The sequence below is a fragment of the Macrosteles quadrilineatus genome, unplaced genomic scaffold, assembly GCF_028750875.1.
Source record: "Macrosteles quadrilineatus isolate MER2022 unplaced genomic scaffold, UCM_ALF_1.0 Scaffold_8__2_contigs__length_117827958, whole genome shotgun sequence".
In the NCBI taxonomy this organism is placed as follows: Eukaryota; Metazoa; Arthropoda; class Insecta; order Hemiptera; family Cicadellidae; genus Macrosteles; species Macrosteles quadrilineatus.
In genome coordinates, this window is record NW_026542601.1 from 6,797,996 (window position 1) to 6,813,873 (window position 15,878).

At 37.4% G+C, this 15,878-nt stretch overlaps 1 protein-coding gene across 1 annotated transcript in view; it reads left to right on the top strand.

The window, feature by feature from the left end:
- The window catches only part of LOC128999377 (zinc finger protein ush), a 218,991-nt gene extending 210,421 nt beyond the window's left edge, over positions 1 to 8,570 (top strand). The window contains exons 6-9 of the mRNA XM_054425851.1: positions 460 to 811; positions 1,527 to 2,750; positions 3,708 to 3,932; positions 5,542 to 8,570. Of these exons, the coding sequence (XP_054281826.1) occupies positions 460 to 811; positions 1,527 to 2,750; positions 3,708 to 3,932; positions 5,542 to 5,853 (2,113 nt within the window). The 3' untranslated portion in view covers positions 5,854 to 8,570. The remainder of the gene's footprint in view (positions 1 to 459; positions 812 to 1,526; positions 2,751 to 3,707; positions 3,933 to 5,541) is intronic.
- The last annotated feature ends 7,308 nt before the right edge of the window (positions 8,571 to 15,878 follow it).

Below are 15,878 nucleotides of genomic sequence, written 5' to 3' on the forward strand. Positions count from 1 at the left end.
CTATAAAAATAGCTAACAAAATGTTCTTATGGAGCTCTGAGAGCTTGTTTTGTATTATGAAATTAACAACAAAATAAATAAATTTGATGTTTATATCAACCAATGCTTTTAAGATTTTCTTCTGACTCCTAGCGGGCCCTGAGGAGTTAGCACATCACTGAATAATGTATTAAAATGATTTTTAATGCCTAGGAACTGTGTACCAAGTTTTGAAGCTCTAAATTTATTTACTTTTTGAAATATCTAATTGTTTTGGGACTTTTTATCCAACCTGTATATTCAATAAAGGAGAAGCAAAAAATATCAAAATTAGGCTCAATAAGTTACTGAACCTCAGTTATAGAGAAAATCTATAATGGATGTGGACTTTCACATCTACATTACTTGCATGTTAAAATGTTGATCAAAATTTCACCCTCATATACTGGAGTTTACTAAATCAACATATTATGTTTCCAGCACGAGGCACGTCATCAAGACCAAGCCGACGTCTGCACCATCCTCTCCTTCTGAATCTCGGACCACCCCAACGTCTCCTGGAGTATCAGAGTCATCCAACCACCCCCCTCCCCCTGCCCAGCCCTTCCTGGCACTACCCACCAACCCCATCCTGATTGTACCCTACTCCCTGTTCCAAGGAGCCAGTATCTTGTCAGGACCCGCTGTGATGGGTTTGCCTGCGCAGGACACTGCTTGTTTACTCCTACCTGATGGAACGCTTCAACCTCTTGCCCAGGGACTGTTGTCCCAGTCAAGGATCCCTCCTCCGGCTCCAGAGGTGAAGAGGCAGCGGCTGACTTCTGAGACAGTTGTGAGTTTTAGTGCTAAACTCTCACTAAATGATTTCAGTAACGTGGGTGAAAAGTAAAATCTTATATATTTTTTAATTAAACCTCAACTGCCTGTCATCATAGACTACTGGTCTGACAGTGGAGTGGGTAGAGCCGGCCTTAGGCATGTACAAAAGGTGCGGTTGCACTGGGTACACTGGGTTGCTTTTGGTGCAAAAAAAGTCAGTGAATTTTACCTCAATTATGAAAAAGGAAAAGGGGGGAGGGTATAAGTACTATTATTATTCATTGAGAATTTTGTTAGTTAGTATTATTAGGATACAAATTTTTCGGTAGTAATGGCCTCGCTCTAATGTTTGCACTGGGCCTTGCACTACCCAATGCCGGCTCTATGGAAGAAGGGTTGAAGAAGGACCACATGGGCAAGCTAGTCAAGACTTCAGTAATAGAAACTGCTGAGCTACCATTTTCGGCAAAAAATTTACATAAGTGCCTTACTTAGTGGACAGATTGGTAATCGCTTATAAGTTCAGGGTCCATTAAGGCAAAATTAGTTTGGAGATATTTTGGTTTAGTTTGATGATTAGAAGGTGAATAACTCTCCTGATTTGTGGAGATCAACACATCACAAGTCACTGGTCCATTACTTGTGTTGTTATGGTAATCTTAGGGACGGCTATTTAAAAAAAATAATGGTCGTAAGTAAAAGTTCTTATCATGCATTAACTTTTCCAGGTCAAGCATGCAGAGGAAAGCAGAAGCAAGAACGGCATAAGTGAAACACCCGGTGCTCCTTTGGATCTCAGCGTTCGAACAAGAGAAGAAGGTGATCTGGTGATAGATATGGAAGAAGAGGATGAAAAAGAGAACCGCATAAGTGGAGACAACCAGGCAAATATCTTCCCTTCACCAGACCCAGAAGACATAATTTGTGCCCCTTCTATTCCTCTGATATTGTCCACTTCCTCCACGTGCTCAACACCTTCCCCTGCTCCTCCTTCTCCTGCTTTGTCTTCCTCCTCGACTACAACTTCCAATAGAAGAATGCACGATTCCAAAAGGCACAGAACTGATTCTCAAAGTAGTAGTCCTAGTCCCAAGTCTTCCCCTTCGGGAGCCAAGTCACCCAGAAGGACACCAAACGGGCTTCCAAATATCGAGAAAAACCATAGATCTTGCGATCCCAAGAGAAAATCTATAGACTCTATTTCTTCTCCCAAGTTGGATAACACCAACAATAACCTCACACTCTCTAGCTTGTTGCTAGCAGCCGCCGCCCAAGGAGGGATTGACGCATACCACAAACCAGAACTACCATTTCCTCCGGAACTAGTCCCTCACCTTGCTGGAGCCAGGCTTCCAGGCGGGAAAGGAAAACCGATTCCAGCAATACCCGGACTCATACCAGCGACTAATAGGAATCTTCCTTTGTTACTTCCGAAGCCGCCTCGGACTCCAGCTGATCTCATGAACCCTGCGACCATTCTTCCGTTGCTCACGTCGGAGATGGCTCTCAGGATAGCGGCAGCCACAGGGGACCCGGTATCTGCCCCTCAGGTACTTGTCAAACAGGGTGTATCCAAGTGCCAAGAATGCAACATAGTGTTTTGTAAACATGAGAACTATATCGCACACAAGAAACATTACTGCTCGGCCAGACAGTTGAACGAGCCTGTCATCGTACAAGATGATGACATCAAACCTGCAAGTCCCGCTGTGTCAGTGTCTCCACCCAACACTGCTTCACCTCCAGCAGTCGTCAAAGATCAGTCTCACAGTCCGGTTAACGCTCCTGTCGCTTCCATCTCCAAGCAACCCACTCACTACCAGTTCATCTGTGCAGCCTGTGGCATCAAGTTTACATCTTACGACAATCTCACAGCACATCAGGCATACTACTGTCCGAAAAGAACGAGTACTGACAGTGAAAAAGGGAGTAGACGCTGTCCTAAATGTAAGGTAAGATTTCTGAGTTACGTTATTGTTTCTTAGATATGTTGAAAATATGAATGATTTATCATGATTTCATTATTGTTTACAGCAGTAGCAATGAGTTCACTTAAACACAGTTCTTGCTTTGTCATCTCTGATATAGGTTTAGGGCCTTTCCTGAAGCAAGCAAAGTCTAGATTTGGAGCCATATACTGATTAAAGCGATTAAACTAATGAACAGGATGGCCTCTTATAGTTTACCAAAAAGTTTATAGTCCTACAAATCTAGAATCCCATTTCTGATTCTTCTCGAAATATTTTAAACCATATCCATTTATTATGTGATATCCTTGGTTTTGGTTAGGATGTTGTATTTGTTTTACAGAAATATCTGTATTTCTAGTTACTCGTGAACAGAACTGAACCAAAAATGCTGTAGTACCATTCGCTATATGTGCATTAATATTTAATTAAGTACTGTACCTAAATAAAAATGTCTTCATTTAGAAGCTCCCGAGTTATAAACCAATTTCCAGGATGACTAAGGTCAAAACTAAAACTATGGAAATTAACCACTGATCCATAGAAACAAAACTATAAGGATGTAACATAGAGCACGAAAAGAGCAGACAGATTTAAGAGATTTTTGTTATGATATCTCATTTGGGATATCTATTTTTTTGGTAGGTAACTCTAACTTGGTTGTCTACTGTCTTTGAACTACTGCTAGAGTAAATATCTATCAATCTTTTATGAGTACAATGTTGAAAGATGCTCCCACCCAAGCAAGACGTTTTCCAGTGGTGGCTAGAGTCTGGATTCTGGGTATTTGTGAAAATACACCTTAAAGGTTCGTCCAATTGTTTTAATAAAAAAAAAGAAACAGGCATAATCTTAATTCTTATCTTGATATACCAATGTTTTCTAACAATTGAAGTTGTCTATTGTGGCGGTCTATTGTAATTTGATTGCTTGTTGCCACAGATGACTGTGGCCATGGACCACGTGTGTGGTGGCAGTGGAGGTGCGTGGAAGTGTCCGTGTTGCCCGGTGGTTAGTCCGACCGCTTCTGCCGCACAGAAACACATGGACACACACACTGGCGTCAAGGCGTTCCTGTGTACCATTTGTCGCTACAAGGGGAACACGTTGCGGGGTATGCGCACACACATACGCATGCACTTCGACAAGCGGTCCAACGAGATCATGGTGAGTATTTTTGTTGGTTTTTACATAGTTAAAGCCATTAGTAATTGGTGGAACTTGAACCTAGGAAATTGGGGACCGAAGCCCTATTCTCTACCACTAGATCAGCTCGCAGAGCACAAGGGCTAGGTTAAAGGATTGTTAGAATAGCAGGCCTATTTTTATAGGATAGAGTCCATTAATCCTGGCTCAAAAAACACATACTATACACCAAAATTGAAATATTTTATTATCACTGATAGCAACAACCAAAGAAGGTTTGAAAGAAAGAGGGAAATCTTCAGGTCTGGCCTGAAAGGCTCTGAATGTAATACTTGTCAACAATTTTTTAGAGGCGAGTTGTGATTTTTTTTGTAGAGATTATTTATACATCATTAGTTTTTCTCATAGTAGAACCCCTCATATCCAGCCATGATGGGACCGGGCCATGGTCGGAATGGCCAAAAGGTCGGATATCGAAAGGAGCATAACTTGCAGTCTCCGTGGCATCGGTAGTCGTCTCCCGTACGGCGGTAACACTCGTGAGCATAAATTGCAGTTTCCGCGCATTCGGTAATCGTCTCATGAGACCGCGGTAACACCCGTAAGCATGTATTGCAGTCTCGGCGACACCGGTAATCATCTCCCGCAATGGCAGAAACACCTGTGAGCATGCCTTGCAGTCCCCGTGACATCGGAAATTGTCTCCCGCTACAGCTTGTAACACCCATGAGCATGTTTTGCAGTCTGGAGGACACCGGTAATTGTCTTCTGCGATGGCGCTAACACTCGTGATAGGTGACAGTGGTGATCGTCTGCAGTGATTACGGCAACATCCGTGATCAGCCTTCCGGCTTACCGAACGCACTCGGCCTTATCGCCTGAGACAGGAAGCAACTAGATGGTTGGACACTAAGTCGGATATCCTGAGGAGTCGATTTTGCCGAGGTCGGATATGAGGTGTTCTACTGTAAATCTTAAAAAAATTTTTTGGATCATTAATGTATTAGGAGGACTAAAACGTTCTCAGTTGAAAGATGAGAAAACACCTCATGGTTACTTAACTCTATCCACTTGTTTCATGCATTCTGATCAAGAAGCGACTTAGTACTTCTCTGTAATGTAATGCTTCTCTTACTCTTAGGACTCTGAATTATTTTTAAGAGAGTTCAAATATCTTATCCAAGAAAATTGTCCAGAGGCTAATAAATACATAAATTAAAGATCACAAAGATATTTTGTCCTAATGCAGGAATTATAGATAGCTTTCAGGTACCTTCAATATATTCACTGAAGATGTCCTAATTTATGAAAAAATATCAGTGTAATATTTTGTGATCCTTTAATCCCCTATATCTATTAGACCCTGGAGTAGGGTTGCCACCCGCGCCGATTCCACAAAGACAGCCCCAATATCGGTACCTTGTGCCCATGTTTATTCACATGTTAATCCAAGGGGGGGGGGCCCGATTTTTCCCTAACCAAAGGTGGCAACCCTACCCTGGACTCTCTTTTTCAGGTAAGCTAGCTGAACTCTATTGATATTCAAGATAATTCCTAACTAGCCACTTGACTTTCCCTCACAATATAACCCTTGATAGTCCGAAGTTATTTAACTTAATTTTTAATCCAGGAAGAGAACTACATCACGTGTCTCGTAGAGGACGGAAGTGGTGGAAGTGTGGAGATCCCGGCAATAGACGGAGAAGAGGCTCATCTGAGAAAACTCTCGGAAAACAACAACTCCAGAAACATCAACGTCAACGGTGACACTAAGGTGAAAGTGAAGCAGGAGCTGGAAGCGGCAAGGGGGGAAGAGGAAGAAGAAGAGTATATAGAAGTGGACGAAGTAGCTACCGTAAAGACTGACAATTCTCAAGACTGCAAAGACACGAAAAACGGTGAATGCAGGACTCGGTTCTGTCCTGCCTCTAGAGTCACATAAACTTATGTCAAAAATGGGGTTAGACATTTAAACTAAAATTTACCAGTTTAAAGAAATGGTATGGAATGGCAACTGACTATTAACACGAGTTGGTGACTATTTTTTTGTGAGATATTGCTACGTTTGATAGTTGATTTATTGTTAAAAGAATGTTTATGAATCTGTTTGTTTTCTGTTATTATTGTCTTTCAATATTTAAAGTAACAAAAAATACTTTCTGCAAATTGAGTAGATTATTGGTCTGTATTTATTTCTACAAAAACAATACCGGTATGCTAAGTGTTTGGACACAATTTGAATTAAATAGTCACCAACTTACTAAAGTTGTATTGTCTATGTCTACTAAGCAAAAAAAGAAACCTCTTGTATTTTGTATCCGGATCAGAAAATGTCCCTTTCTTGTTGATTTTAATGTCATTATTCTTTAATATGTTCCGTATAAGTGTATATTTTAGTAATATAACATATCACTTTGTATATTTGTTGTTAATTATTATTAGTTGTTTGTATGTTTCCATACCTGTGACCGTAGCTCCTATGAGGAATGCAATTCTCATTATTTATTTCAGTGATTTCATAACATTATAGGCTATGTGCAATCCATATACTAATGTAGACCCCCTATTAACCAACCTCGCATTAACCGATAATTGGATTATCCGCCCTCCCTCGTAAAATATTACAGTTTGTTTGAACCAACCTTTATTTAAGAACAGTTCGGTTTAACCGCCGCTTTCTATGGATCTCGGTATTTCTGCTGCTACGCTCAGTGATGGTAACAATACTGCTAAACCCTACAGGATGTTACAAAGTTTAAGTTATTTTTTATTCATGCTAAAAATATTTGCAAATTGCATATCCTGTTTCACAACAAATTGGTTGCTTGTATCTTTAATTTTGATAATAAGATCTGAAGTATATTACAATAGATTTGGAAAGCATTAATTAATATTACTAAAAGGTATTAAAATAATGATCTATTTACTCTAGCCTACGACTATAATTTATTCCACTGAAAGTATTTTTGACTTAACCGTGTTTTGGGTTTATTTGTAACTTTTCTATCGTCAATACTTAAGGAAAAGAGGAGAAAAGTGTAGTTTGTAAATAACACACATGACTACAGAATGATAATTATATAACTCCAAATGAATAGCACTTCATATTTTTAAGTTTTTAGGGTTTACCCATTTTGAGTTATCCGACCTAGGTCTGGTCCCGTTAGGTTCGGTTAAGAGGGGGTCTACTGTTCTTTATACTTTAGCCTATAACATATTTTGCAAAATTATAGGCTATGTTTTTGATTGTTAAATCCAAATTATTAAATATGTTGCAAGTTTGACCGAATTACCATAAAAAAAATTATAATATTGTGCAAAATATAATTTGATAAAGCATGGACAAATTGCTCTAAGAAACTATAGTTGTCATGAGCTAAGGTTATGTCTTAATAAATTCTTTTTACCATTTAAGCTAAGAATTGTTTTATCCGTCTGAAAAATAGACCTAATATTCCTAATTCTGGTACATTGTTGTATGTGCCTGAGCTGGGCCCGGAAGAGAAAAATCTCCACAAGGAAGGTGGAGGAGGCACAATTATCTCACATCCAAATTCCGGGCCTCCGGCCGCCTGAGTCAAATATAGAAACTACCTGCTTTCTCATAAATGTCTTTAAGTCTCAAATTTAATATAGATTACAAAATAACTTTTCACTTTAATAGGATGTATCCAGATAGAAATTGTTTTAAATGAAACCGTATATTTTTACAGATGTTTAAAGAAAAGATCAAATCAGGGGTTAGATTTTCTATATTTGGTCCGTTTTAAATTTTTTTTCCTCAGGCCCAATGTGGATGTAGACCTATTGAACTCATCAACCTAAGGCTATCACATTGTTTCAGAATGATTCTCTCACAAAGCATACCTGTAATTAAGGGCATTAACCAAAATGTTGAACATTTATTTTTATGTTATGATTAAAATTCATCACAAACTGTGTTATATTTTGTAACTAAAACTGAGACTACTTTACAGTCCCATTGTATATTGTTGTTTTACCAAAATAGTTTAGTAAGTGTATATAGTACATGTGAATACCACGTTGTTGATGTATAGATATTTAAATAATCACATATTAGTATGCAGTATACGCTAGGTAGGTTTTTTTAAATAATACATTTTGCTTATTACACACAGTGTATAGTTTCTATGTGACAGGGTTCTTTTAAGGGATGTAAAACTGTTTTTGTATAACTTTTTTTGTCACCATATTCCATATGTTCTTATCTGGTACCTCCAGTTATTTTTTTATATCCTTTTTAAAAATATATTAAAATATTTGTGATGACTTCACTGAGTAGAAACATTTCACTAAATTACTTTTGTAGTTAGATTTTTTCTTTGTAGCATGTTATGCAAATTTGAATGTTAATTTGAACACTAAGTTAAGCAAGATGAAAACCTTAACACTGTAAATTTTAAGGTTTCAGAATAATATATTTAAGTAACTTAACTGTCGTTATTTACAGCACTCGGCAAGATTATTGTGCAATGTTATACTCATCTGTTCTCATCCCCATCCCAGAATATCAGTATGTACAGAGTAATATAAATGTGTACTTGTTGTTATTTAATGTATTGTACTAGAAGTACTTCAAGGCCATTGTATCGTATAAATTGGCAACCTCAAGACAATAAATATTTATTTGTAAACTAATGACTGTCTCTAATCCGTTACTTTTTTCATTATTTACCAATTCTTTGTACTCTATGGATTATTCCGTGGTTTATATTATTATTCAATATTATTCTGCCTATTTTTATCACATTTGTTCCTCGTCTTAGGAACAGAATACCCTCACTGCAGCCAACCTGCAGATTAAGTGAATTTTCATTTGCCTGATTGGATTTTGACTCAATATTTCCAAAAAAATGGCTGATTAATTCTCTATTCAAATAACATAATAGGGTTTCTAATAACTTTAGGACGCTGGGCTTTGCCTCACACGTGAAATTTGTTGTTCCTGTCAACAATCAAATAAGACCAATAAATATTGGGTTGGTTTCCCTTATAAATTTTAAATTAAATAAAAAAAACATTGGTCTTATGTGATTGTTGATTTGACTTTGCCTCAAACATGAAACTTGAGCGTGCGACGGAATTAAATGCCACTACTAGTAATGATAAATACACTAGTAATGAATGAATATACTATTTCATAGAGTTGGACTTGGGGTGCTTACTTTATAATTAAGAAGTACAGATACCATGTCCCTAACAAATTTACACTTAAAAGTCTAAAATTTTTAACTCAGCTTAGCAAATCCATTGACTATACACAGAATAGTCAATGGTAAAGCTCACCATTGGATACTGAAGTAGACATCAATGCCCATCTATATGGAGCAACTGTTGCCATTCATTATTGAAATAGAACATAACTTAAAGTTGTGTGAGCCAGAGTCATAAAATGTGCTAGTATCTGAAACTCTACCATATTTTTTGATGTCGATAAAGTTGATGGGTCATAACTCCGTAGCAGTCAGTTACTGGGTGAAAAAAGTATTTGGAACAGTTCAAAAATTAATTTATAAAACATTTTTTTAAACTTATATTTAGTATTTTTTTTTTTTTCTTTTATGGAATTTTAATTGATATAGAAATAAGAGTTTGTGGTACCGGTATAGTACATGATTAAATCTAAGTTATATATGATTTATAGATGTATAAAATATTATTGTATGACCGCTTATTACCATCACAGTTATAAAAGTAGCTAGTAGCTTGTTTACAAAAATTGGCCAATTATAACGCGTCCGTCGATGTCGGACATTGACGCGTACGTGTGCCCAGTCATGACTCATCTTTTGCCGAGCTACACCACGCATGCTACCGTACCAGTATTATAATTGGCCAATTTTTTAAAAATGTTTAGGCCTAGTGTTTTCGTATTCGTGTCTCGTGTGTTAGTGTTATAACGACTCTTCACAGTAATGAAGAGGATTGTGTGTTTGGAATGCGTTTTAAACTAGGTAAACTCAGCTTGAAAATGAACTTTTAGGTTCGAAACCTGGGTCGCTGACCTAAATTCCTGGATCACCGACAAGTACTACAGGTATTTAACCTTTTTATTAGTAAATTACGTGATCCAGAGGCTAAACGTGTTCATATTCAATTATTTCTCAAACAAAGCACAGTGAATGTCCCAAAAAAGTTTTTTCACCCTGCTATAGCTCACGATAAGTTGTTCCATTTTAACTCTCAAATTCAAAATGTGTTAAAAATGTGTATTTTGTAAGTAAACAAAATAAACATTTAATTGAAATGTAAACAAATAAAAAACACATATGATTTAAAAATGAATATACAGGTAAAGGAGTCACTAGACCCACCATAAGGTAGACATGGGAAATCCCTGAGCCACTGGCCTATAGACTTGCCGTATATTTTAATCGGGAATATCAGCTAAATCTGGCCAGTAGTTAATGTGTGATTGAGCTTCAAACAAACAAACTAACACACAAATTTTCACATTCTAATACCCAGACAGCACACTTTCTCCTCAGGACATCCCACGGATATTGCGACAGGATATGCAAGATATCCCATAGTGGTCCTATGGGCAACTTGGGATATCACAGGATATCCACAGGAATGCCTAATGTCCCCGCCCGGGGATGTCCAACGGATAAGCTCACACGCATATCCGTGGGACATCCGAGGTCATCCCAGGGTAGTCCTCAGGACATTCTCAGGACATATGGGACTACTATGGGATGTCCCTGGGATAAAGTGTGGTCTGGGCCTGAACATAAAAAACACAAAATAATATAGATTTAGTATGAAAAGCTTAATTATAAGTTTAGTAAATTGATTAAATAGTTAATAAACACAAATTTTGAAGAAAAAAACGAGAAAAAAGTTTTTGGCCCAGACGGGTTTCGAACCTGGTACCTTCGCCTTGTGAGCCTCTTACCTTACCTCCTGAGCTATCTGCGCTTGTTGATTATGGGTGTTTTCAAGTGGTTAAAGAGTAGCCGACAGTTGCAATGGTCGCAATACTTAAAATATTTTTGATACTACAGTATAGGCTATATATGATTCTGTTAATCTGTTTAGGCCTCAAGTAGTTGAATTGTTTTTCTGGTAGTTGGAGAGGATACTGGTATTTGAATATAGATTATTTAATCACCATTAGATTAGCACTGTAATAATTGATTGTTATATGATTAAAATTAGTTTTTTGTTGTTTTATTAATTTAAAGTTAGAATTAAATTCACATTTCACACAACTATGATAGAACTCTAGTTTTCCTGAACTCAGTGGTAGTAATATGTCAGTAAAGTAAAGTCAACCCTTGCTAGCCATAGTATTAACAAGACATATTTTCATTCTGGGAAACCTTAAACTTTTAAAATAAATTATAAAACCTCAACATCTTAATGCGTGGGAATCTTATTTTTAGAAAAAAAAAAACAGACCAAAATTATTTGTTAAATAATGAAGACGGCCCAATTATAAATTCGGAATTACTGAAAATAATTACATCAAGAACAACACTGTAACATACCCAAAATTCAAAAGATTAATTTTTCTAATATTATTTTTTATTTTTCCAATATCCTTTAAATCATCTGTTTTAACTTTCTTTAAAATTAATTTATTAAGTAAATATTTACTTTTTGTACTAGTGTAAACACAGCCTGAAGATGGAAACCAAGTTTCTGAAAGCACTAGTGAAAAAAACAAATCATTAGCGTATATATTGGCCTTGTTGAACATTTAAATTTAGATATACTGTACATTTCATCAGTGGTAGTATTTTTTTTCTTCAGTTTGTTACCGGGACATTACGGGACATTACAGGATATCCAGTGGATTTTGTACATGTCCCAGGATGTCATGGGACATTCTGGGATATCCTATGGCATTCATACATATCCCGGGACTTTACAGGATATCCTGAGGTTAACTTACAAATCCCGGGACATTACGGTATATTGTAGGATATCCTGTGGATTTCGTACTCGTCCCGGGATTTTGCGGGATATCCTGAGGATAGCGCAAATATCCCGAGACATTCTCAGGACATATGGGACTACTATGGGATGTCCCTGGGATAAAGTGTGCTGTCTGGGTATTACACAAGTACAGTATGTACTTGTGTTACAAGTACCGGTATGTAGGCCTACAATACCCTGTATAATGATATCAATTAGAGTCTATGAACCATTGAGATAGCTGCGAATATACATCCTATTTTACTTTAACCAGGTATGTACTGTGTACTTTGTGTACTGTATAGGTAGACCTCCCATTTACGTGAACAAGATGTACCATTGATTTTGGATAATGCAAGTTAATCCAGATCAAGACCCCGATCCAGAATGGTGCAGATGGAAAAAAAACCCCAAAGACCAGAGGAGAGATGAACACAAGGCCCAACTGTAGGTCCGGATTTCACGACGGGACGAGGGTGACCTAAAGAGTTGCAACGGACACTCCACTTTGGCAAATGGACCTTCAAAGAAAGCCAGAGGTTCAAACCCGTAGGTCTGATGAGGGTCACAACGCAGGGGTGTAGGAAACATCTTCATACTCTGGGTACCAACAATGACAAATAGGGAGTGTTGAGTTTGCAACCAATACGATGAGACTGCACTGCAAAGCAAAAAAGCACATGATTTTGGATTGTCTTGTCACAGACTTGCCCTCTGTCCGTTAGGCCAAAACAGTCAAGTGACGAATCAGATAGACGATCATCTGGCAAAAGCTCCCAGACATGGTTAAGGACACGGGTCTAACATATATGTCAATGTACCTCATTCGCGGCAAATAAGCTTCGGTAGAAGTGCCGAGACCCTGAGTCCGTCCCCTAAACACATACAACACAATTGACTTTGGATACTGCAAGTGACATCTCAACGTGAACCTGAACCAGATCCAGCTAGATTTAACATTATTCATTTTGTATAGCCTACTGCAAGTAGACATCACATTTATGTGAACTCGAGCCCAGATTGGGAACAATCAATTTGTGGTTACATTTCTCAATAGTGTCCGATTAATGTTCTTACCCCTCTTCGAGTAAGCTCAGCTAAAACATCAGATAACTCTGTTTGCAGTACCTGCTGACAGTCTATTTTTATCTTATCACAGCCATGTGGCTATGACAACTCTGGGAACATGATGCCTCTGACCTCTGACAGCAGTCGTGTGCTTCGTTTGGCTGAGTACCTAGTTACAAATAGCAGGAGGCGGAAGCCATGCAGACCACTATTCAGATTGTTAAAAGGCGGAAGTGATGCAGACCCTTGCTCAGATTGTTAAACATTCTTATAGTCTACAATCAGTTTTTTTTCGATGCTGTTCACACAAAAGTAATTCAGAACAGTTTTTAAATCAGAGGCAAGAAAAGTGGCGATGGGCCAGCTCCACTCTTACGACTTTAGTGCACGGCCGCCTTTAACTCCAGGCCGTGGCCTTCGAAGTGGCAACGTCGCAAGTGGTGTTGTAACAGCTGTTTTGTTTGAAAGCAGCTAATGGTATTTGTGTATTTACGAAAGCTTGGTTACTGGCCTATGACAATATTGACTCCGCTTATATAGATTGTTAATTCATATTGTTTCGGTTTTCAATTCTGTATATATGTTTTATTTTCAATATTTTAATAAAGTTCATAAATTTAAATAAATAAAGTGCGAATTAATGAGCTGATGTCACCTGTCCATGGGACATCTGTCACTAAACAATAACACCACCTGCGACGTTGCCAATTCTACCAGGCCGCGGCCTGTAGTTAAAGGTGGCCGTGCTTTAGAGGCACACACTGAAGTAAACTGAACACACAGCGATTTAGACTATCCTTGACAAGTGATAGCTTCCCTGCAGTTTCAGGCAAAAGTCTAATGCGCTGCCGCCTCATCTGAGGGAGCTTGAGACAAAAATCTTAGACCATGATCAAGGCGCTCCACCTGCAAACTCCAAAAAATTACTATGTTAACGAATATTTGATGAGGCGCCAAGTCTTGAGTGCTCACCGCCGCACCGTATAATCAAAACTGAAGACAAGTTGTAAATATATATGTTTATTCAATAAGTTTTATTGATTTTGTTTATGCTGTTTATCCGGCCCCGACTTGTCAAAGAGAAAGAGGAGGTAATTTAAGGACGGTAAATATGATAAAATTAATGCCCTTATTCCTGAGGTCCCATGACATCATGTCGCTTCATATATTTTCACCTGTATTTATCATACAATTTAGCCTCTTGAATTTTTTTTTTACAGCATCATTTATTTCTGGTTCAATGTTCAATGTAGACATTATACACAGATTTCTCATTGTTCGTTCTCTCCATTGACTATATAAATAGGGGACAGCTCACTTACTCTACAGATCATAGACTATACGAGCTTTTTAAATAATATTGAAGGTTCACTTGCACTACAGGCTCGTATACTATACGAGCCTATCGAAAATAAAAAATAAATGAAGAGGGTTCACTTACTCTACGAATCATTGTGCCTATGAGCCTCGTGTATTATATTTAAAAATACAGTAGGAAGGTTCGCTTACTCTACAGATCATAGTGACTATGAGCCAAGCTTACGAATTATTTGATAATTTAGGAATCGGCTCGTATAGTATACGAGCGAAAATAATGAATAATATAAATTATAGGAATAGGCTCGTATACTATACGAGCCTGCAGAAAAATATTAGATGGCTCACTTACTCTACAGTTCATTGGCACTATGATCCGTAGAGTAAGTGAACCCTCTTCAAAATATTAGATGGCTCACTTACTCTACGGCTCATTTAGCTACTCGTTGCGCGGTTTGCGTTCGTGAAACTTTAGGCGCTATGCCCGGATTCGACTGCTGCGACTGCCTACATAAGTGTATTGCATCACCTCAATTATTTATTAAAACGAAATAAATATGTATGCACAAGTAAATTTATTACATTTTTGGACATAATACTTTAAAAATGGAGGGAGCATGACTTTTATGTTGAATTAAATTAAACGTTATAGAATAAAACATATTTTGACTAATATCAGGTTATATAATACACACTTGTATGATCCAGATACAGAGCTACAGACAAAACCTGTGGTCCGATTTAGATTAAATTTTGTATCTGGATTTATCCACGAGTCACTAATTTTTTAAGCACGGGTTGAGAAATAATGGCAAAAATTTATAAAAACAGTTCACCAGTTTAGAATATTTCTCAGTTACTGTGAGTTGCAAAAAAAGTGTATACAGAAGCATTTGTGTACACAGAAAATATAGAGGACTAGATGTATACAGAAGATATATTAAAATACAATACGCACACAACTATCAACGTTTACATATGTAAAATTAATGAATTTGTTGTATTGAGTATGTTTAACATTATGACGAAGCCTTAACAAAACATATTTTTTTTAAGGAGTTCTAGGGTGTTGAACTATATTGTATTTATCTTTTGTGGAAGATTCCGTCCACGATTTATGATTGCTAACAATTTAATACAAAGATTTAAGTCTCTGTACGTGAAGACTAAAAACACGAAACAAACTTTAAAGTGATAGAAAAGATTTGATCAGGAGCTGGCGTTTGATACCTTTTGGGAATAAATATAGCCTCTACTTCAAAGGTATACATGGTGAGGTAGCCTCTGGAAGTCCATCTTCAGGTTAACAAAAACGTCAATAGGTCATCTAACCAATTTGGTTAGATGACCTATTGACGTTTTCTGAAGATGGACTTATTTTCAAGTCCGAAACTATAGTAGTGTAATACTGAAGAAGGATCACTTGACGAAGCCAGGTAACTTAAACCATTTAGCTTAAAGTTATACAAGTTGGTTTCACACCAACATTTCATGCACATATGAAATCTATATAATTAATACGCGAACACGAAGTTTGTCGGTTGAATCCTCCACCATTTCTTAACCGATTTTATCCACTGACGTCTCATTGGAAAGAGCGTGTTGCGTAGATTTGCAAACTGGCCTACATTTTTTGAA